This window comes from Heterocephalus glaber, unplaced genomic scaffold, assembly GCF_053883595.1.
Source record: "Heterocephalus glaber isolate CG9 unplaced genomic scaffold, H.glaber_assembly_v1.0 deba00001481, whole genome shotgun sequence".
NCBI lineage: Eukaryota > Metazoa > Chordata > Mammalia > Rodentia > Bathyergidae > Heterocephalus > Heterocephalus glaber.
In genome coordinates this window covers 37,324,956-37,350,361 of record NW_028258317.1, presented here as the reverse complement: position 1 = coordinate 37,350,361, position 25,406 = coordinate 37,324,956, and the positions used below count along the sequence as shown (strand labels likewise).

General features: G+C 33.9%; 1 protein-coding gene across 3 annotated transcripts in view; it reads right to left on the bottom strand.

The window, feature by feature from the left end:
* The window catches only part of Zdhhc21 (zDHHC palmitoyltransferase 21), a 58,968-nt gene that overhangs the window by 15,958 nt on the left and 17,604 nt on the right, over positions 1-25,406 (bottom strand). For all 3 annotated transcript variants that reach the window (XM_021252865.2, XM_004838304.3, XM_087183931.1), the window contains 2 exons: positions 21,038-21,149; positions 17,031-17,169 (listed from right to left, as the gene is read on the bottom strand). In XM_021252865.2, coding sequence (XP_021108524.1) covers positions 17,031-17,169; positions 21,038-21,149 — 251 coding nt within the window. The remainder of the gene's footprint in view (positions 1-17,030; positions 17,170-21,037; positions 21,150-25,406) is intronic.

Here is a 25,406-nt window from a genome sequence, read left to right as displayed (position 1 = left end):
TGGAAAAACTTAAAATTCACTAAGAGAAAGTGTTGTGTAGCAAATATTAGGAAATCATTTCAAAATGTCAGTAAAAAGATCCTAATTCAGAATCCTTATAAAACACAAATGATAACATGGGACTGGGAGTAATATAAAATGTAACTACAGTTAAGTTCTGCTGTAATACAGAACACAAATTTGTTCCAACCTGACTAATATGTGTTTCTTATGCATGATGTTATCTGCAAGAAACCCTAGACGAAAACTACCCTGGCATGTAGGGATACACAAACCACACAGTTCTCCAGTATCCCCTAGCTCCCTGCATCTGTCATGTGTGATCAATCAGGCCGATCTGCATGTTGCTACAACTCTCCCTCCAATTTCAGAGACCTTCCTTCCCTCACTACAACAACTTACAGTGTGCAACCCTTCTGATAGCCACTTTCACAAGAGGCGTCTCTCAAAGTGAAGTGCAACATTTATCATGTCTGTATTTCTTAACTATGTAACATATATAAAACTGTGCTGCCATTTTTTTTTTTTTTTTTTTTTTTGTTCCAGGGATTAAATTCGGGACCTTATGCTTGCGAGGCAGGTGGCAGAATCACCAAGCTAAATCTCCGGCCCTGTGCTGCCATTTTTATTTTTTTATTTTTTATTTTTTTATTTTTTTTTTTTTTTGGTACCGAGGATCGAACTCGGGTCCTTGAGCTTGCACACCTGTGCTGCCGTTTTATTAGGTTATTATCCTCTTATGTGTCATTGACAAAGTTTTTGAGTGTTGTGTCTCCATTTTTCCATAAGATCTGTGCTTTTATTACATGGTTTTATATAGGGAAGTGGCTTTAGAACTGTAGACACTACATTATAGCACAGCTTACTATACTAAAATTATTACTTTACCAGATAAAATCCATCCTCTCTTCTCCTAATGAAAAGATTTAAAAAAAATTTTTTTTGACCAACTACAATTTATAAATGTCAGGAATGGTGAAGACACTAAAAAATCTAATTACAGGAGGGAGGGGAAGGGTGGAAAGAGGATGAAAAAAGGAATTCAGATGTGTTATATACATGTACAAGCTCCACGCAAGGAATGTAAACATTATGTACTACAAACATGTACAACAAAAACAAAAGGAAGGTGATCAAGAGATGGATAGAGGTTAAAAAGGAAGAAAGAGAAAAGGCATGAAAAAAAGGAATTAAGATGTATTATGTACATGTAACAACTCCCCATAAGGAATGTAAACATATACTACAAATATGTACTAATACAGATAATGATCTGGGGGGAAAAAAAGAATGCAGAGCCCAAAAGGACTCAATCAGAGGTAATCAAATATGATTTACTGCCACTACCACAATTCCATCCAGTGCTGGCCACTCAGAGGTTTCGTTGGTATGATGGAAGAAATTGCTTTTTATCACTTTTATATTTTGAAAAAAACAATTGTATTCCACGTTCACACATGTATAACTAACATCAACACTGAATTCATATTTTAAGTCATTTAACACTGTTTCCACAGCACATTTTTACTTCTGTCTTACATATTTTTAGAGACTGCACTTTCTGAATCTTAAAATTGCCTTAGGAAATTTTATCAAAATCAAAAGGACCTATGTGGTATTTAAAATCTTTATTATATAGTAAATCTTATAGGCTGGACTTGTCCACTCAACAATCATATGATAAAGTCCTAACCTCCAGTAACTCAAAATGTAACTATATTTGGAGACAGAATCTCTAAAGCAGTGATAAGTTAGAATGATACCCTTAGGGTGGGCACTGATCCAAATAGACTGCTTCTTAGAAGAAATCTGGACACACAAAGGAACTCGAGGACTATTTCCTCAGGGAGGAGACCATGTGAGGACACAGTCTCATCTGCAAGCCAAGGACAGAGCCCCAAGGTGAAACCAAATCTACCGACACCATAATCTTGGACTTCAGGCATCAGAACCCGGAGAAAAATGAATTTCTGTTTAAGCTACCTGGTCTGCGGGTCTCTGATATTTTGTTATGGTAGCCTCAGCAAAGTAAAATAATCAGTAACTATACAGTATTTATATGGTTTTAATTTCTTACTCTTTTACACACAAAAATAATAACTGACAAACTACCAATATGTTAACTTAGAAAAAGTACTAAGTTATTTTGCAACTCTTAAAAAAAACCCATATTTTTATTATTCAAGCTAACTTACCTCCAAGTTACAAAAGCTACAAATTTTGGTTTAAAAACCTCTTCTCTACAGCTGCCTCGATTTATTTTGCTATGCTTCTTACTCTTTCTTAACAATTATGCCTACTTACAGATAAATGCATAAAACATGTTCATTTTAAAGAAAAGTAATTCTGTTCCCTCCAATTTGAGGACATTTGAAATCACACACAGCCTTCCATGCATTCTTTCCCCATCACAATCTCCCCCACCCTCAGCCTAAAAGTAAAGGTTAGTGATTAATTGTTCACACATTTCAAGTACTATGATTCAGATGCATATTGCAAATACAGTATCTTCTCCTATTTTGAAATTATCTGTCCACTCTCTTTGTAGTATCTCTTGATAAATTCAAGTTCTTGATTTCACTGTAGTCCAATGCATCTTTTCTATTAGTACTTTTTATATCCTCTTTAAGAAATCTTTCTTGACCCTGATAATATTCTTCTATATGTATTATCTTCCAAAGCCTTTTAAAAGCTTTAAAAGTTTGTCTTTTCTTTATGTCACTAATCCCCCTAGAATTGATGGGTTTGGTGCTTTTATTTCTGTTTTCGCAGAGTGAAAGGCAGGGATCTAAATTTTATTATATAAATATTCAATTGTTCCAGGATCATTTAAAGTTGTTTTTTATATACAGATATCAAGTATCATACATGTATGGATCCAATTTGGCCTGGGTATTCAGTTCCATTAGTTTATTTATTCATCCCTGTACAAGTGACAAGTGTCTTGGTTACTATGGCTTGAGAATAAATCTTGGTACTAGGTAGGACAAGTGATACTATCCTACTGTTTTGTAAGAATATCCTGGTGACTCAAGATAATATACATTTTTACAAGTTTTAAAGTTAGATTTTCTAGTTACAATACACATTCCAGTATACTTCCACAGAAAACATACTCTCTCCATTAGGTTTCCAAAATCCCCTTTAGAAGTCTTGTACTTTTTTATCAGGTTTAATTCAAGAACTTTTTTGAGTCAGCAGTTATTTTGCTGCTGCTGTTTTGGTCTGCTTGTTTTTGAGATAGGGTCTCACTATGTAGCTCAGGCTGGCCTTGAACTCATAATCTTGCCCAAAGATCACAGGCATGCATCATCATGACCGACTCTTTCTGTTTTGTTTTTTCTATTAATAGCATTTTCTATTAATTTCACTGACTAAAGGTTTGTTTAATATACAGACATATGGTTTTTATAAATATTGATTTGAAGTCATATTTTTAAAACTTTCTTTAAAATTCAAAAGTTTACAATTATTTACACTTTTTTAAAAAAACTGTAAGCAATGCGTTTTCTTTCTTTTTCTTGCCCTACCGCACTGGTTGGAACTTTTAGCACTATCTTTAATAAAAATGGTAAGTGAGCCACACTATCTTGTCTGCCCCAACTCAGAGGGAAAGTTGTCAACATTTTATCTTACCATCCTATAATTAGTTTGTCTAAAGGTTTTTTTGTTTGTTGGAAACCTTTTACCTTTTATCTGCTTAATGAAGTTCTTATCTAGTTGTACTATGCTAAGGGTTTGTAACATGAATGTTGAATTTTATATAACTTTTTTTTAAACTTTTAAAAATCTATTCTACTAATGTGATAAAATTATAATGACTGATTTTCAAATGCAAAAATCATCTTTCATTCCTAAAATCAACTCTACTTGGTCAGGCTGGTTATTCCTAGGATATACTCAACCTGCTTTTACTTGTTAATATTTTATTTAAGAGTTGTTTATCTGTTTATAGTCAGATTAGTCTATAATTTTCTTTTATTTTCCTTGATAGGTTATGTATCAAGACTTAGTATACACATAAAATGAGGAGGGAGGTCTTTTTCTACAGAAAAGGATGAAAGAGAAAAATGGAAAGAGAAGGAGAGTCTGATGGATTCTGACCTCATCTACCTTGCTCATTCTGATCCAATCTCACTGATTTCCTTGCTATTGCTCAAATACATCTAGCAAACTCTTATATTAGGGCCACTGTATTTCTCCTTCCAGAAGACTCCCCAGATACCAACTCCCTTGCTTTCTCTCTGCTTAAATATCACTGTATCAGAGACTGTTTCCTTGACTAAAGCAGAAATCACAGCACTCCCTATCACCTTGTCCTATTTTACTTTTTCCATAGCAGTTATCTCCATCTGATATAAAATTATTTACAGTCGTCTCAGCAGCTAGTATATCTCTTGAAGATGAGGATTTTTGCCTACCTTGTTCAATCATGAGTCCCTGGATCCTAGAATGGGTTCTAGCTCACAGCTACAAGCATTCTCTTCCCCCAACATATGAAGAGACAGTGGGTATACTTAACTTACAAAGACTGTTGCACAGAGATGTTATAAAACTAGAGAGTAGCTGGGGCATCACTGTTTATGCACTCTAAATGAAAATAAACCAAGGGTCAGATGAAGCTACTCATGATCTAGAAAATTCTTCTGATACCTGGTCTATGAATTTCTGGAATCCATTTCCTCTTGTAATCTTATCTTCTGTCCTAGTATCAATACAAATTCTGGCCCCACAACATAATTGCAGTTTGACATATGCCACCTTCTGAATAGCGTTAACTTCCAGTAGGTTGCCAATGCTAACAAGTTCTCAACCTCAATGTGATCTCCAATTTGTGGATCCAACCATCATTTCATTGTCCACCACTGGCTTCCGCCAACATATTCATTCAATTCCTGGTTTATACTCCATGGTTCAGGCTAACAACTTCCCTGGTCCTCACCATCCTGCTTCACTGGCTACTCCTCAGTCAACTGTTTGCTCTTCCTTATCTTTCTGACTTTTAAGAGTGGTTAGGGCATGGTCTCCAGACCTCTATTTTCTTTATCTATACATACTCTCTAAGAAATCTCCAATTGGGCCGGGGATTTAGCTCAGTGGTTTCGCCGCCTGCTGCGCAAGCGCAAGGACCGGAGTTCAATCCCCGGTACCAAAAAAAAAAAAAAAAAAGAAATCTCCAATAATGCACCATTGCTCTAAAGCCATTTTTTATGCAGAAAGCCCTAGATTTATCGATCTATCTGGGAATCTAGATTTATCTATCTGGGATCTAGATCTATCTATCCAGGACCTAGACCCCAGTCTCACTGCTTACTACCTCTCCTTTGATGTCAAACAGGCACCTAGCGGGTAAACACACGTGAGACCAGAAGCTGCGATTCATTCCAGACCACCTCTTCCCTCACGCTTCACCTTAGCAAACAGTATCCACAAGTTTCCAGCTGGCCAAGCTCTGAAATTTTAAAATCATCCTGACTCTTTACCTTTGTCCCACGCTCCACATACAAATCACCATCAGAGCATGTTAGCTCATCACACTCAGACGACTTAACCCTTCCCAACCACTCTAATCACCTCGTGCTTATGGAATGTATTTTAATGTCTAGTGAATGGTCTCTCTGTTGTCTTCCTGAGCCCTCAGTTCATTCTTCACAGTAATCAGACTTTTGTTTCTAAAATGCAAATGATTTTGTACATCTACATAGGCCCTCAATAACTCCCAAAGTCCCAAGAACTACGCATTTTCACAAAACAGTCTTCACCTCCAGTCACTGCTCTCAATTCATCTATTATTCTCTCCCCAGTTCTCCACTCAAGATCTACTGCTCCCTTGAAAATGTCAAGCAAACTCTCATATCAGGGTCTTGGCCTTAGTTTTTGCTCTCCCTGAAATAGCTTGCTCCTGGTAACAGTGACTTGCTTAAGTTCCAGGTATTTGCTCAATGGTCAGTATGAGAAAGGCCGTCCCTGGGTACATAATAAATTAAGTCTCTCCATCCCAGTACCCTGCCTTACACACTTCATAATATTTATCCTGTCTACTATGTGTTTGCTTACTGCCTGTCTCCTCCAATTTGAATGCAAGCTCCTTAAATCCAGGAATTTAATTTTATTCATTGTTGCACCTTCAGAGCCTAAGACAGGGACCAGTGTACATAGTAAATACTCAGTAAATATTTGGACTAAATTAATGTTTTTCACAATTGTTTACAATAATTAATATGTTTTACAAATAAAAATTTAATTTTAGTTTTTCTATCAATTACATGTGACCATTCTCCTATAGAGTTCTCAATCTCAGCACTGTGGACAATCTGACTGTATAATTCTGCTGTGAGGAGGTGGCCTGTACCCTGGAGGATCCTAAGCAGCATCCCAGGCCTCTTCCCACCACATGCCATGACACTCCCTGGCTACAACATCCACGGTGTACCTTGATTACCACCAGATGTCTCTGGAAGGCAACACTTCTCTCATCCTCACTGAGAACTAGAGTGTTAAGGGACTTGGTTTTTCTCTGGTTTGCAAGAAGAGAAATTAGGTTATAGCTGAGATATCTAATGTATACAGATAGGAGTCTTCAAAATGACTAAATAACCTTACACCCTGAGGACAGGTTCAAGTGACAGTTACTCTCACATTAAAATGTTTTTAATTTAACCCTAAAATAAAATTTTATTATATTGTCAAGCTTACTAATACCAACAGACACTGAAGTAGAGATTTATTCTGTTCTATGGTCTCCACACACCTAGCCCTGGGGCAAAATGTCTTACTAAAATCCTGATGACAATTAGTATCTAAAGGGAAAAAAAATCACTCTTTCTACTTCTCTAGTGACCATCACTGCGTGGTCAGAACTAAACATTGCCTTTTGGCACAGATGTGTATGCAACTGTCATACAGAGCAAATTTCACTGGCACCCAACTGCCAGGCTGAAGGTAAATATTTCCAAAAAATTACTTTGCCTGCCTTGCCATATTTTAGCAGTAAAATCGCGAGAAGTTGAAGTAATTCAATAGAAAGCAGGATTACATTTTTTGGTTAAATTACCATTTAATGCAGGGCTATAGTGTTTGATGAAAATAAAAGAAGAGTCACAGTAAAAACTGCTGCCAGGTTTTAACCATTTAAACTCAAAGAGACTAAAACAGTCTGACAGAGAAGTAAAAACTGCTAAATCTTCTAAGCTAAGAGGTATTAAATTTACTAACTAATATGCTGAATACTTAATGAGGCCACCCATTCAGCCAGCCAGATATTACATGGTAAGGCAAGATTATGTATCATAAAGTTTTCATGTTCCACCTGTCCTTAAAGCACAAGGGTAAATGACAGTTGTTAGAGTTTCAAAATTTTTCTATAAACATAAACTGTATGTCTGACACTTTTCCTTTCAAGCAAAAAAAAAAAAAAACCCAAAAATAAGGAAAAACATTACCAAAATTACCAAAGGATAGTATCTCTGGTAGCATTTCAGGATACATAAACAAAAAAGTCAAATTACTTTCATACTCGCATTAAAAATAATTTTCACCTTATATTATCTCATATTCTATTCTTGGCTACTCTTGTTAAAAACCTGATATGCTAAATACATATTTTGGCAATTTTATCCACTTACCAGTAACCACAATAAATAAAAGAGCTGATACATAAAACAAATAATACAACAAATAAATGACCTTATAGATAAAAATCAAAATTACTAAAGCCTAAAATACTTCAATAGCAATAAGTAGATGAAATACTCAGGCTACTTTATGACTGATTATACAAAAAATTAAAATAAATTATAGAGATTTATTAACATTCAAAGCTACCTACAACCAAATCTTCTGGCTATTTCTATTCTTTGTTAGCCAAAAGCCTAGGAGAATAATTCAGCGGCACAGTTCTATTTGACATCAAATCCCTAGCAACGCTATTAGACATCAGCCAATTGGAATAATAATAATGTATCTTCTTAGCAGAAGAGTTGGCTGGGCTACTAAACACTATTTATTTTTCTTTTCTGAATATTGGCAGCATATCCATTATTGAAATCTCTCTCCTCTCTTCCCCTTCTGTCACCCTCTGCTCTCATAGCCTTAAATGCAGTTAATATGTTTATTTTTGCCCGTCACATAAAAATATACAGGAATGAATTAAAAATTATCTGACTCTGCTTCATCTTAAAATATATACAGCTTTAGAACTAAAGTGGTAGGCTAAAAATTATTAGTTGCATAACCTTGGACACTAACAGCCACAAATAAAAAAATACCTTGCATTATAGAGAAATAGTAATTAATGTCCACCATATCTGATTGCCAGTAGAAATATATTTTTAAAATACTTTAACCTACTATAATGCCTTTATAGGATTATTGGGCAGTATTGGATGAAATACTAAAACTGGGCTGCCTTAATAAAAAAAAAATGAAAGCATCAATGTATGAATCTACCAATCAGGAGGTTCAATGAACATTCTTTTAAGAGGAGAATTTGTGATGCATTAGTATTTTTAAATCTGTACTTAAAAATTCTAAGTGCTACAATAATATTGCTTAAAATTTTTCCTCAGGGAAAAATAGAGGAAGTATTTGCAGCTTAATTCTATACCACAAACATGACCTAGGAGCAAACAGAAATCAGCCTAAGTCATGCCTTTACCAAGCAGTCACACTAAGAATGGACAAGTTATTATATCTTTCTTAATCTCTGACCTGACCTGTAGAATGCGAACCATACTATCTGTTCTCTTGGGGATATTTTTTAAAAGATGTTCTCCACTGATCCAAGTAATTTACAATTCTAGAATAATAGTATATAAAGCAAAAATCATGAAATATGACTAATTAAATATTCATGGGTCAACACATAACTTTTAAAAAGTATACTCTTTAAATATAGGTACCCTCTTTCATATTTAAATTAAAACCTTCAATTTCTCATATTGGTTTTGCTAAACAATAAGCATATAATAATTATTATAATTCAATAATATGCCAAAAGACTAAAAATTTACTTGTGAACAACTGAAGTATGAGAAACAGGAAAATACAAAGTTTAGTCAAAGATCAAAGTTCATTTTCTTCAATATCTATCTATTTTATTCAATTAAAATGCCAAATCATTCTCAAATCTACAGGTTTTAAAATATTTACAATAATTTTCATCCCAATAACTACTTAAAACATTAGTTTCCAGAAGGGTTTTACAAAACATCCAAAACTATACTGGTATGATAATACAAGTGTCAAATGAGACTAATGCCTAATATTTTAAAAACTTCCTCAAAGATCTCAAAGCTTATAACCGCATTAATTTTCTGATTCTATCAAAAATGTTTAATTTATACCCATTTATTTAGAAAGAAATCTATTACTCAAATTTCTGCAATTTTTCCACATTTACTTACTTGCTTCTTACACTAACTGAAAATTCTGGCATTTTAAAATTATTCCCATCTTCAAAGAAGGCAGTATATAATAATTCTTTTTAGGGTCAAAGGCTTTCCTTAATACAAGATCCAGGATATAAGTCAATGTTTACATCTTAAAAAATAATAAGAACCAAGAAAGACTATGTAAAGGTGCAAATTTCCAATGATGAATGTCATTATATTGTATACCTAAAATGTACCAATGATTAGAATGAATAATCGATATGTAAAATAGGAAGAAAAGGTCCAAAGGGGTAGGGGTAGTGGGAGGGGCAGGGGAAAGGAAAGAAGGGAAAGGAAGAATGATGAGAAATGGAAAAAATGGAAATAAAGTCTCTGTAAATAGGGAAGGGTGGAGGGCGTGAAGGGAGGGCTAGGAATGGGGAAAAAATAAGAACCAAGATGCATTATATAAAGGTACAATTCCCAATGAGAAATGTAATTGTGTTGTATACCTACAATGTACCAATAAAAGAATTTAATACAAAAATAAATAAATAAATAAATAAATCCTAAATTTGGGCACCAATTCACGATGAACTACAAATCCCTTACCTCCTATACCTTACTCCTTCCTTTCCACAACAAAGGATACATTTACAAAACTACACAAAGTAAAAATATGCAAATCTTTACACATCCATGATAGATATTTTAAAAGTAAAGGTTAACAAGAAATCTAAAGGCTAGTGGGGATAGTTAAGTGATAAAGTGTTAGCCTAGCAACACTGGGCTGATCCCTAGCAGGCAGGCAGGCAGGCAGGCAAGAAGGAAAGGAAGCAGGGAGTGGGGAGAAGCAGCAGGAGAGGGAGGGTGGGAGGGAAGGAGGCTGATCTGAAAAGCAGTTGTACTGTAAAAAAGGAGGGAGGAAAGGAGCAAATGCAAAACATTTCAAGTAATCCAGCTCAGAAAGAGCTCTCCTGAAACACAAACTCTTTCCCATGAGTTTAAGCATAATGTCTCAGTTGTGAAAACATTGCAATAGTAAAAGAGCAGCCTGCTTTTTCTTTTGTATAATGAATAAACATTTTTGCATTAAACAAACAGATAAATAAGAGTTTCTTTTCTGAGAAGATAAGCACTCAGCTTTGGAATTTAAAGATGAGCTAGAAAAGATACTATGGTGCCATCTATCTACCAAAAAGGGTATTACAAAAAAGGAAGGCTAAATATTTCACTTCATTCTGAACCGAATAGAGGGTCCAAGTTCAAGGCACATTCCACTGCATTATTATTCCCTCAAGATGCACAATAACCATAAATATACTCTCCAAAGTTACTCGGGGACTTTTAGGGATCTTTATTCCACATCCCAAGTAAAAGAATAACAAGGTAAATGAATGAGGTTTCTGACACTATCTGTCCAGCTTTACAGGCATAATCAAGAGAACATAGTTTTTTGTTTTAGGGAAAAAAGGACACAAAGAAGAATTTATAAAACAAACACTGAGAGTATAGAGTTGTTTGAAGAATATTTCTCTGTGACATGTTTTAAATGTCAATGGTAGTAACTATGACTTTTGTACTAAAATTAATGGTATTTTTCTACCTTTATAAAATAGTCACCTTCAAAATAACTACTATATTAAGAATGGTCTATTATTTAGCCTTAGAAATATTTGCTACACAGTATTTTGTAACAGATTTAGCCTTAAAATAGATTAGTGCATTCCTGTCTAAATCCTTTGGATGTTTTCTCATTCAGCAATGACTTCCTTCATCTTTCCATTTGGCTAACCTCTATTTACACCATGCACCATAACCTAAACCCTGCTCATTTTCTCAGACCTACGGCCACAGAAGTTTTCACCGCAAAACTCCACAGAACACCATTTATACAGATTATGACATGAGTGTTGCCTCCTGGAGCCGTGCAATTAGGCAGCAATGATTAGGATCACCTGAGAAGACATTTTAAAACAAAGTGCTATCACTATTGACATCTATGAGGGAATCATTTGTGTGAATCTCTCCCACCAAGAACACTATAGAAAGCCAGATACAATCCAATTAATTAATATACTGCTGCTGCAAGTTACTGGAAAGTAGCCAAACTAGTCAGAACTTAAAAGGCTAAGATCCCAAGGAAAGTAGAAATGCATTAAGGTGAGCCCTACATCCTACAGTGCCTTTTAACTTGGGCTCAGTAAACAACTAGAGAGCACAATCTACAAAAAACACTTCAGTTTTTCAACTAAGACCTCAAAAGGATACACCATAGGCATAAAGGCAAACTGAAACTAGTCCTTCACAAAAATAAACCCAGCAATCATAAATCCTTATAAAATATCAATAAATACAATGTCATCTTCCAAAGAATTGTTATATCAAGACCAATGTCCTATTATTTAGCATTAGAAAAACATGTTTTCAAACCCTTGACTAGACCAAGATGAGCCCTCTCTTATATACTGCTATGGATGTGTCCAGATGTTTCCCAAAGCCTTATGCAGTCATAGGTGGAGCTTTTCAGAGGTGACTGAATCTAGAGTGTGTGATGCCGGTATTAAGTGTGTGATGCTACTAGGATCAAGGGTGTGTGATTACTAAATTAGTCCACTGATTGATTTGGCATAGTTCTGGATATGGATAATGGGAAGGCTCACCCAGGATGTGAGTGCTACCTGCATTAAGGGTGTGCAGCCTGGATAGAATATAAGGGACAGAAATAGGGGTGCTGTCCTCACTTGCTACCTCACTACTTTGCTGTCTGCTGCCTTCTGCCTGCCATAAACTGTTTCTCCCCTGCCATGTCACCCTGCCTTGGAGCCAACCAACTATGAGCTGAAACCTCTACAAACTGTGAGCCAAAATAAACTTGCCCTCCTTTAACTTTGGGTGTTGGGTATTTTGTCTCAGTAATTAGAAAAGTAACCAAGACATATACTATACAAAAAATAAATGTAAGAGTAAATCATATCTAGAGTTAGAACACATCAACCAGATCGTCTATAATTTGCCATACAAAATGCACAGTAGCCAATAAAACTTTAAGAGGCATGTCAGAACACAGAACCAAACGTCTAGAAACTAAAGAGAAAATAAGTCAACAAAAGGAGATCTCAAAATTAAACTTACTAGACAAAGACATTAAAATAACTGATTAAAATGTTCAATAAAAGACTAGGAAAAGCACCAATGTGATATCACATTATAACATATAAACAACAACAATAGTCTTGTCATGCAGTTTCATTCTGCATGTATTATATACCAAAAATGATAATGATAGAGGATGGTCTATGGCCACTGCATTCAGTATATAAGCAATGGTTACAGTCTAACTTATGTTAGACTTCAAAAAAACAATTAAGGAAGAATGGTTTCATTTCTGGAAAAAACCTATTTTTTAAAAAAAAGAGTAAAAGAAAAAATTCATCAGAAGAGATATATGGGAATTTTTTAAAACTGAAGATTCCATGACAGGAAAGAAAAGGAGAAAAATGAGAACAAAGGATAAATAAACCAAATGGAAAATGGGAAAATGACAGAAACAATACCAGTTGCAATATTTTATTTAAATGTACTAAATATTTTCATTAAAAAACAATGACGCAGGCATGGTGGTGCACACCTGTAAACCCAGCACTCTGAGAGGCTGCAGTAAGAGGTACATTCAAGCCCAGTAACAAGACCTGGGGATGTAACTCAGTGTAACGCCCTGGGTTCAACCCCCAGTACTATCCCCCCAAAAAGAGGCTTATTAGACTAGTTTTCTTAAAATTGAAGTATCTGCTGTCTATAAGAAGTATGTAAGAAAGGTTGATAGTTAAAGGATAGAGAAAGACCTACCAAGAAAGCACTAACTCAAAGATAGTTGATAAAAACAGTTCAGATAAGAATCATTACTGCAGATCAAGAGGTATATTTGGTAATGATACAAGTCAATCTATCAAGAAGATATAACAAATCTGTTTCTATATGCCTAATTCTAGAGCTTCAAACTTTCAACATCTAATCAACGAAATGACAAAAATTCATTTCAATGTACAGTAAGTGACTAACATTCATTTCGCTTCAGATCCTGGAATATCTTGAACTATAAAAATTATAAAATATTTTCTCCAAGTATAGTTATAATCCTGGTCCTAGGATTTAGAAACATTGATAATAAACATTCTATTTGTATGCACTTAAATTTGTCTAATAAAACTTCTGTTGGACAATACTATGATAAAGCTCCACTTTATATGAATCAATTTATTCAAGGAATATATCATAGGGCTGGGGATTTAGCTCAGTGGTTCCGCAGCCTGCCTTGCAAGCGCAAGGACCCGAGTTCGATCCCTGGTACCAAAAAAAAAAAAAAAAAAAAAAGAATATATCATAAACAAGATTTTAAAATATTAAATCCATGGAAACAAAGCTTTTGTAAATGAGGAGGGGAAGAGGAGTTGAGGGAGTGGAGGGGATTGGCGAAAAAAGAAGAATCAAGATGTATCATGTACAGGTACAAATTCCCTATCATGCAGGTGATCATTATATATACCAAAATGTACCAATAAAATTAATTTTTAACAAAATTAAATAAAATTTTAAAAGGAAATAAAAAGATACTGATTCAAGAAAATAGCCATAGTTAAAAATACTGATTCAGGAAGAAAAACAGCACTTTTTAAATAAAATTATTATTTTAAAAAAACAACCAAAGCTGGGCATGGTGGTACATGCCTGTAATCCTAGCACTCTGGGAGGCTGAGGCAGGAGCAACAGAAGTTAAACCTCAGGCTGGCCAACTTAAGAAGATCCTGTCTCAAATTAAATATAATAAAAAGGGATATTCACACTCAGTGTGAAGGCCATGGGATCAACCCCAGTACCAAATAAATACTTTAAAATTTTTTAAACAATAATTGACTCCTCAGTGATGATCTTGGAACAATCAATAAAATGATCTTGAAAGGGTCATTACATGAACTCTGATATTATCTCTAACATTAATAATAAATTACAAAAGCATCTCACATAATTCAACCAGGATACTGTAAGACTTAGGCATAGAGAACAGCACTTGTTCAGCACCACTACACATGATAAGCCTATCAGGTGCCTACGATTATAGTTTTCTGCTTATTATCTAAATACCTTTATTACAACCAATGTGATCTAATTATCTGATTTTCATTTGGTAATACAGTACTAATGACTATAAAAAATAACCTATATTGGGCAGGGGATTTAGCTCAGCAACACTGTGCCTGCCTTGCAAGGGCAAGGTCCTGAGTTCCATCCCTGGTACCAAACCAAACAAAACAAAACAAAAACTATATTGCTTTGACAATTAATTGCTCTACGGAAAACCTGGTAGTTTTCAAAACCCAACCTGTACTCATTTTTCACATATTTTTTTCCTCATATTTTTAATCACTTAAGAAACATTTACTATGCTGCTAGTAACATTCAGTTTGGATGTAAAAAACATATATATATATATATATATAAGTATGCATATATACACATAGGTAAGTATATTGAAAAAATACCTATAATATTTGGCAAAAAACAAACAAACAAAAACCTGGCTCTTCTTTGACATGATTTTCTACAGTTTCTAATTTTTATTTCAATACAAAAATCAGTTTGTAATTTCAAATGTCTTAATCCTCCACTTAATCTTATTACATTTCTATTTGATTACTGGAATTTTTTTGGTCTGTCATCAATCTCCCAGTAATAGTACAAAACAGTCTGTAAAATTTCATAAAAATTAATAGGCAAAAGAAAAACCTCTTCTTTTTTGACAACTTTCACTAAAATATAACATAAATTGAATACCTATGATATACCAGGTACTTTACATATATTATTTAATTTCATTATTATTCATATATCTCAGAAGGAGAAATTACAATCACAGAGGTTAAACATCTGTCAAAGGTTATGCACATAGTAAGAAAAGCCAGGTTCTGCTATTGGTGTATCTTTTTACAATGGTAAAACCCACTGCAAGAAGGTTGTCAAACTTAAGAGACAGAGGTATCTCTGGCCAGTCTACCACAACTACTCAACTCTGCTATAGCACAAAAGCAGTCACAGACAATATGCAAACACATCAAAGTAGCTGTTCTCCAGTAAAACTTTATTAATAAAAACATGGAAGTAGAAGGCTAAATGTAATCCAAGGACTGCAGTTCGCCAATCTCTCCACTATACTACAATGCATTTCATCTTACAGATCTTTAGCTTTTCATTGACACCACTGAATTTCCTTTTCTCTCACTTTAAAAAAAATTATGACCTTAATCCCACTGAGAAATTATATTTTAATGCTTTTCTTATGAGGTTTAATTATATGAAATTTTACTCAAAAGACTCTTTTACATGTTCTAACTATAATACCAATTTGCCTCAAATTCATCTGTAAGTGAAGCACTCTTAAGACTATATAGTATGAGCATGCACTCACTATATTCTCAGTGTGAATGTCAAGCACTTACACTAAAAATTGTTTTGATTTTTCTTCAGTTATTAGTATCTAATTTTAATTGCTCAACCTGTATTTAATCAGCATAATCACAAGGACCCATTAATATATACACCCAAACAGCAATAGCAAATATTCAAATATTATTTGAAATGATCATGTACATTAAAACCACACCAACACATAGAACTTGAGACTTTGTCTCACTCTCTCCCTTGTTCCCTAATTCAACTGGAATCTCACCATGGAAATTTTTTATGTAAAAAGATTTATACATACACATCGGAAAAAAAATCCTTCCTCCATCGGAGGTTTTATCCCCCACCTCGCCTTGTGTCCTCACTTACATACTTTCATGCTCTGCTCTCGTCTTCCTCTCAGTCACACACACACTGTATCTTAAAAACCCCAATTCAAGTCCAAATAAAATGGAAATAACAATCAAAAAACATACAAGATCAGGCTCAAACATAGCTCTAAAACTAATAGTCACTTCCGACCTTTGTGCCTTCTATACTTTTTTAACCTCTATTAGTCTGTGTTTCTGCCTGTGGGTGTTCTGAACATTCAAAAAAGAATTAAGAAGAGATGTCCACAACACAGTGTTGACACACAGTCAATGAATCCAAAATTCCATTTGCTGCTATCATCACCACCTCTGCACTCTCCATTCTGGGCAAGTCTTAACACCTACTACACTTCCTCCACAGAAAAAGAAAGCATGGCCACAGATGGCATAAATATAACTCTGTAAAACACCATTTTATTATTGTTCATGAAAGACAGGGGTGGAAGGAGTCCTTTTCCTCCAAAACTTAACTGTTCCTTTGACAACCTTTAAAAAATTAACCTGGCTGTTTTTATTCCTGAAAAATAATAAATTCAACTTTTTCCTTTGTTTTCCATTATTTCAAGCATTTTTTAAAGCAAGACACATATAGGTAAAGATCTTCTATGCTGTTTTCTAAAGAAAGCCACTAAACACAAATACTAATATCAGGATTTCTTTTAAAGGAAATGTCACACTATGGTGTACTTTCTCAATTCCAACATACTTAAAAATTCATCAATTTGGGGTTATTTTTGCTTTTGTTTTCAATCTTCTGCAGTTAAAGGAACCACAATGTTAATCACATGCTACAGCTGATCTAACATGAGTGCATACAGACATTTCTTACCAAATTATGCTTTTTTAGTGGAAGAAAATAATAATAGTGGCAGAAAGAAAACATCAGTGCGTAGCAAGTAAGAAGTTCAGTGTAGAAACACAACTGCAGAAAAAGCCAATGATTATCTTCACCAACACAATTGTTAATCCTGAAGGGGAAAAAAAGAAAAAGGAAAGAAACAACATTTTAAACTTTAATAAGATGCTCACTTCACGATCAGTAAAACTAAAGATAAGCTCACATAACTTCACATAAACTTAATTTCATGGAGCTATACTAAAGCCACTGACCTAAAAGCCAACTGTGTAAAGATAAATACACCATCCAACGTTAGTAAAGCACTTTCCACCCTATGAAGGAAGTCCACATATATACAACCCTCCTTCCATTCACAACAACCCACCGAGGCAAAGCAGATGGTAGGAAGTCTGCTGTGTCACTGGTATGGAAACAGAAACAAAGGTCTAAGCCACCAGCCAGAGGACATACAGCCAGAGGAGAAAGGGGCCAAGGCAGGAAGAAGAAAGAACCCTTGTCCTGCACAGCATTCTAGCTGTGAAGAACAACTTGAGTGTCTTAAAATAAAACAGCTTAACCTTGGCCACTCTGAAATACTTGATGAGTATTCACAGTTTTTCTTATGTTTTTAAAAAACCTACTCCTGGTAGCTAAAAATCAAAATGTATTCAAAACTACTTACAAACACTCACAGCTACACCTCTACCAATACAACAGTGAAGTCTAACTAAAAAAGAGACTGCTACAATCCTAGAATTATCAAGGGTAATTTAAGCTGAGTATTCTACTCTTCTAAATTTACTGTACTCAAGTTTTCAATGTATTATAAAATTCCAACAGATAAATCTAGTTTAAAATTCCAGCAGAAAACTCTATTTCAAAATTACCTAGTATGAATGTTTTCAATTTAAAATAGTATTATATTCCCATTAGGGGACAAAACGGTATAATATGTTCTAATCCTAACTTAAATTATTGTTTTTAAGATGTGTCACTAATCTCTATTTTAAAATCAAATATAGCTGAGTGTGGTGGCGCACACCTGTAATCCTAGCTCTTGGGAGGCTGAGGCAGGAAGAGTGCCATGATTTCGAGGCCAGCCTGGGCTACATAGTGAGTTCAAGACCAGCCTGGACTATACAGCAAGACCCTATCTCAAAAAAAGAAAGAAAATAAATAAAACCTAAAAAAGAAAAGAAAATATAGAATTGCAATGAAAACTTTCTGGAAGAATATCTTAGAATTAAGTGCATGTGATTTATAAACAAAAAAAATAGTATTTTTGTTATCTGCAAGCAGGGCTGTTAAGTGAAGTGAGCTTAAGAATGCCCTAAAAAATGCTCTTTAAAGAGCTGCTGCTTGGAAGATGACATTCTTGTCCCATCCTTCCTGTGCCTAGGAAGTTTGAAAAACTGTTGTGATCACAGACTCCTTAACCAGAGAGCTTTAAGAAACACTAAGGAACTCAATAAATGAGTCCTTTTTTTAAATATTTCAGCTCCTTAGAAATATGGTCAAAGCTAAAAATACAGAAAACCTTGAGGCAATCTGAGAACTGACTTCCAAATCTAAAGCTGCTGGGCAGTTAAAATAATGCAATTTCTGAAAATATCAAAACTCATCCCTGCTTCCAGTTTATACTGCACATTTCCTTCCCTCTCTGAACATTTCAGCAGTGCTCTATTAGGGAATTAAATCAAGAAAATTCCTAATTCTACCAGGTGTAATAAAAAAATATGGTGGATGTTTACATAAAAATTTTTAAAGAATTTCTTACACTAAAAAACACATTGCCATTAATCTCCCTCAGGAGACTCTCCCTCACTTTGAACACACTGATTCCACCATTCTTGCCACTTTCTGAAGCAGTTCTGGAAGTCTTCTTTTGTGAGCGTCTTTAGTTGTCCCTTCATAGCTGCCTCAATACCCTAAATAAATTCAAAATGTTTATGACAATTTCTGTCAAAAACATTGTGATTTATGTCCTCATCCACGCAGTCACCAGATCTGGCACCACGTGACTTCTAGCTCTTCCCCAAATGACCATGAAACGTGAATGTTTTGAATGAATTCAGGACACGGAGGCAGCCAAGCCAGGATAACTAAAGATGCTCACAAAAGAGGACTCCAGAACTGCTTCAGAAAGTGGCAAGAATGATGGGATCAGTGTGTTTGAGGCAAGGGAAAGTACAGTATTTTGTAGAGTATTAATGATAATGTGTCTTTTGCTGTAATAATTTTTTAAAACTTAAAACATTTACCATATTTTTCAATCACACTACATACGTAGACCCATGTTCACCCTTGTTTCCAATGTTCTGGTCTTTTTTAATTCCTCTCTTCCTGTTACTAGCATTCTAAAAGTTCACAAAGGCTATGGAAGTGATAAGCCCAGAAAGAGAAAAATCACCCCAGTGTTAGAATTTAGGTGGCAGAGCATCTTTATTTGGTCAGCAACAAGCTAGTCTTTACTTCCTTTATTTTTTTTCTTTTTTCGGGTACCGGGGACCGAACTTTGGATCTTGCACTTATGAGGCAGCCAGCGGCACCCACTGAGCTAAATCCCTGGCCCCTTTATTTCTTAAAAGTAAGTATCATTAGTCTCTACATTTCTTAGCTGATTTTTTTACACCTTTAAACTATGGCATTCTTTTGCAAAACAGCACCAATATCCAACTGTACCATGAACATTTACCATATTTTTAATCAGAAATACTACTACAAAAAGTGTTTAAAAGTAAATGTACTTACCACCTATCTGAAAACATATTTCACATAAAGATTTGAAAATTCTATTATTATTGTGATTGCAAACATCATGGAGATTTATAGTTACTTGGGAATTAATCTGTTTTAATTTAAGGTACATCTTTTGAATACTGTATGTCATGTACTATCTTGTTGACCGATTTAGACAATTATTAAAATTTTTAATACACTAACGAAGTGTTTTTTCTCTAAATTATTCTTATTTTTTCTAACTTAATTTAATCCTAATAGAAGGAAATTACCTTCTATTATAATAATTAGTGTATACTAAGAACCTAAGTTCTACTGTAAGTTTGTTAATTAGCAATGTCATCAAAATAAGTCATGGAAACATGAGAAACACTAAATTGAATAGCATTAGGCAAGGGTAAATTCTACTCTTCAGTTAACTTAAATAAATGCAGTTCTAAATTAAACTATTATGCAGCAAACTTTATCTATTCATGCCTACATGTAAAAACATAAATATATGTATACAGCTATATTTATAAAGTGCTATACTACACATTTTAAATATTCATATAAATCCAATGCTAGAAAAACAGAATGAATATAATATCTTGTTTTGTGATGGCTCTGAAATGAAATACAATACAAAATTCTCACAGCATTTGTCTTCAAATATTCTATTTTTCAACTGAGGATTTTCTTTAAATATTACAAGAGAGCCCTCTATTGACCAAAAATGTTGGCAGTGCAACAGAAATAGCTAATTACACTTAACACACATACAACATGCACAAAATGTTAATGCCTATATCCAATACATAATACTTTAAAAGGTTTAAACAGTAGAAGTGGGTTATCAGGGTATTTGCAATGTGTTGTTCTTTAATTGAACAAGAAAGGGGGAATATAAACAATGGGACGCATAGGGCTTATTACAACAAGAAGTAACAGCAACTACTTAAGTACTTCCTGCATGTCAGATACTGTACCAAGTGTTTCATACATATCGCCTCATTTAATTCATCCACCTTAGGCTTTTTGTATAATTCAGTTCATATTAATTATTAGTTTTCTGCTCAAACATTTCCTTGCTAGCAACAACAAAATGCCTGTGAAAAATGACTTTGGGGATTGACAAGACACCTACAATCAAAGAAAGATATCCTTATTAAAAGCTGTTTTTTTAAACTGAGTAATTTTAATATAACTTTTGTTTAAACCTGCTAGTCCTAAGATTTTTTTCTATTTTTTTTCCTAAAAGTGAATTATTCTTTTCTTACCATGGACAGTGATGATCCATTCTCCTTACACAGTGGCCACAGCGGCTGCAGTGATGGGAACGCTTTGGTCTCATCAAATTACACTTGTTACATAATTCCCAGAATTCTCTTTCTAGAAAAGGAAATTAAAATCCATTTAATGATGAAAAATGAGTAATGCTGAAATTCAACAACAACTGTTTACAAGATTTTTAGGAAGTCTTCAAAATACATCTCTAACATATTTTTCTAAGTCTCTAGTGTAAATTTGTTTGCCATAATGTAGCTGTTCTACACGTCTTATTTTGTATATTTCTAATTTTAAACACTATAAAAATAAAGTACTATTAACAGTCAATGTAAGGGATAGAAAACAGTGTATTTGGGTTGTGAACATATTGCTAGAATATAAGATCTAATAACAAAATCCTAATGTTCAACCAAATTTTATTAAAATAGCATTTTATTTAGACAAGTTAATTGATAGAAACTTTATTATCTAAAAGCACTAAAACAAACAAATAATGTGGAGTTCTGGTTTGAGGAGACTAAAAATTTGAAATTGATCCCATAAACTCATAAGGCAAACATACACGGCACTCCCCCCAACAAACACCATTTCCCTAAACCAGTGATGGCGAACCTTTTAGAGCTTTCAATGATACAAACAGCCGCTGCAGCATGTGTGCCATCCATTCACCACTATTGCACCTAAACCATTTTATTTTCCTATTATCAATGGATTAATTTGGGACTGTGTATAGAAGCAAGCTGGAGAAGGAGGTCATAGAAATTACAAAGGCATCAGAATAATTTTGGTAGTTAAGGTTACAAGAAGAGTAAATAAAGGAGTTCTTAAAAAAAAAAATCTCTGCCCTACCACCAAATGCCAATTTTCTCTGGCATATATTAAAAGAGAATACAATTAGGTTCTTGTGCTAAAAACATGAGATTTGCATAAAGAGAAAAGGCATTAGTTTTCATCGTAAGTTGCTCTAATCAGACCCATAAAAACTTTAAGAAAGTTTTTAAGTCAAGACAATTGTTTTTTATTATTTAAAATGTATCTTTTTAATATTTGCTGTAATGAAATTTTACTTCAATAAAATTCTTAAAATTTTCAGCACTTATGTTTATACTACTCCCCCACGTCACTGAAAGTATGGGCATAGTATTAAAGCTTAACTTAGATACAGTTAAGCTAGTACAGGTATTTAACTGTAAGTCAAATGGAAACTCATTTAACTCTTTACACATTACAATGACATAAGCATATAATCTTTCTTCTCACATAGCTCGATGCTCCCAAAAATCCAAATATTAAAACTCAGAATTCACACATAGCAAGGAATATAGTCAGGAAGGAGATCCTATGCAATGAACCAATTTTCACAAAAGGTAACATAAAAACTTTACATTTATATATCAATCCTTTACAACAAAAAGTGTTTTCATTCTCATATTTTCTGAGAAATCTACATACGATATTCTACAGAACAAATTTTATTTCATATCTAAAATGCTGTATCTTCAGAAAAGACAGCATTTGGTATAGTCAGAAAAGCCTCAATTCTATTCTCTGGACCACATGTAGCAAACTGTAGTCTGCATGCAAATCCAGTTCACCAGCTGTTTTTGTATGACCCATGATTTTTATAACTTTAAATGATATAAAAAATTAAAATAATAACTTGTGACATGTAGAAATCATGAAATTCAAATTTCAGTGTCCAAAAACATAGCTCTCTTTGCCATACACCCATTCATTTACATACTATCTTGGGCTGCTTTTGTGCTAAAAGGGTAGAGCTGATTGTAAGAGACCACATGGTCCACAATGATGAAAATATTTACTACTGGACCTTTATAGTGAAGAACAGTTTGTGATCTATAGACTGGACCACACATTTGTCCAAATAAATAGGCTGAAATATTCCTTTGGCTAAAGTGATGATACTACAGCAGCATCTGAAATGAGAAAGACTTCTATAACTTAGTTCCACACACACGCACAACCACATACACTCTGGGATCAGAGAACAAAGAAACTGACAATGTACAACTCCAGAATCATAATTAAAGTATCATCTGCAATGTTTTTGCCTGGTATAGGAAAAAAAATTCATTCATTTTAACCTGGCCTGTATATAAATAAAGTACTTCTTAGTCCTTGCCTTTTTGTCCTTTGAGATTTACTAATGTCCAAAGAGGATCTTAGTGACTGACACATTCTGTTGACTGATGATTACCTACAAGATTTTTTAATAGCCAGCTAATAATATAAATAAAAGCCTACTAATACAATTCAACTGATAATCTGTCATTTGCAAAAAAAATTCAAAGCTAATAGAGATACCATTTTTTAAGGAAGAGAAAAATCAAAACAAAACAAAACAAAACAAAGAGAAAAGACACTCCATAAATGACTGAGGCTGTGCAACGTAAGTGAACAGGATGACATTTGTATGACCTGGATTTTTACTCATGCCATAAATACTTCAATGAATATAAAGCAATATTTGGTTTGGTTGGCTTTGGTTTATTTAAGAAAAAAAGTAATCATTTTCTATTCAAGTCTTTTTTTTTAACTCCATGTTTGCAATACATAATGATTACATTCATTGTGGGGAACTGGTATGTGTACAAAACACATCTCAATTCTTTTTCTCACTTCTCTCCATCCCCTTTTATTTTGCCAGTATCAGATTTATTTATCCTCAAAGTCATTATAAAGTTAGTTATCATATATACAAATTACTAATCAGACTAATATGCCAAAAAAACATAGAAAACACGTATCTGAGTCTTAAAAGACTCTCATCTTATAAGGTCTTCTCTCAACTATTGTATTTTAAAACAAAAAGTTGTTTTAGGGAGAAAAACATTACTTGAAACTACCAAAAATCAATACAAGATTTGGATCCTACATAGAATACATAGAATACCTGACATAAAAGACTGTCAAAGGAGGAAACAAATGTCAAGAGGAAAGAATAAAAGCAAAACTGTGACCCTGATCATCAACAGCACATGCATTCTTATGGCTTGAAGTAAAATTTTGAGGGATAGCATTAAAACAAAAAACTTGGAAGATTTTGCTCTGAGACATTATTTCAAAAAATGTCTTGGGGCCAGGGATTTAGCTCAGTGGTTTCGCCACCTGCTGTGCAAGCACAAGGACCAGAGTTTGATCCCCGGTACCAAAAAAAAAAAAAAAAAAATGGCTCTAAGGATGACACTATAGAGTCAAGGGTGCAAAAGCGTGACAATACAAATGTTCTAACACTGATTATGGTGATGGCTGCACAACTCTGAATATACCAAAAGCCATTAAATCACACAGTTTAAAGGAATTTACACTCAAAACTTGATTAAGAGTTTGGATAAAATCATTTCATAAAATGTGAAAGTGATAAAAATGGTATTTCTAAAGTTAAGGTGCTATTTTATATTTGTTATATCAAATGTACATGTGAATAATTTGAATATTATAATCAGACATGTAACAATTTCATTGGACTATTTCCTCTACACACCCAAAGTGTTTAAAAGCAAATTCTGGGAATTTTTCATGGGAATATTCTCATATACTCAACATGCTTCACATTTAGTGGGTCACATGTATACTAAAGTTATTCTTTTAAAAAAGTAAAGAAAATAAAGGTAGATAAAATATTTCAGAGTACTTCAATGAAAAATGGTTAGAATAAAAAAAAAATATTAAGGCTAAAGCCTTTCTGAAGAACTCAATTATATAAAATTGCTCAACCTTCAAATAGTCCTGAATAAATGTCACCATTATATAGCTTCAACTTTTTAGTCATACTATGTTATTTTTAACTGTTAGAATTTTGTATTGTTTTTACTAAATTAAAACTATATTATAGCCGGGGATTTAGCTCAGTGGTTTCGCTGCCTGCTGCGCAAGCGCAAGGACCCGAGTTCGATCTCCGGTACCAAAAAAAAAAAAAAAAAAAAACTATATTATAAAAGAATCAGGTAACCAACACCAAAAAATGTGATGATTTCAATTTTCCCCAAAATCATAGCAAAAGAGCTAAAATTATTAATCTCTATACACCAGTAGGCCTAAGGTAAAACCACAGAGTCAAGGCTCCGGGCATCACGCCAGCTCTGTAATACTGCAGCTGTGTACTTTAGCATGTACCTTCCATGCTACTGACTACCCAGCCTACCTTCCTCAATTACCAGGAGGGTCATGTGATATGAGACATCTAAAGACTTTGGAAACATCAAAATATAATAAATGAATGTATTTTTTCCAACTAAGTAACAGGGAAGTTTCTTGGACTCAAGGAAGAGAAACAAGCCAACTGAGACCAAATAAAATACAGACATCCAAAAAGTCAGCAAGACTCCATGGTGTTCT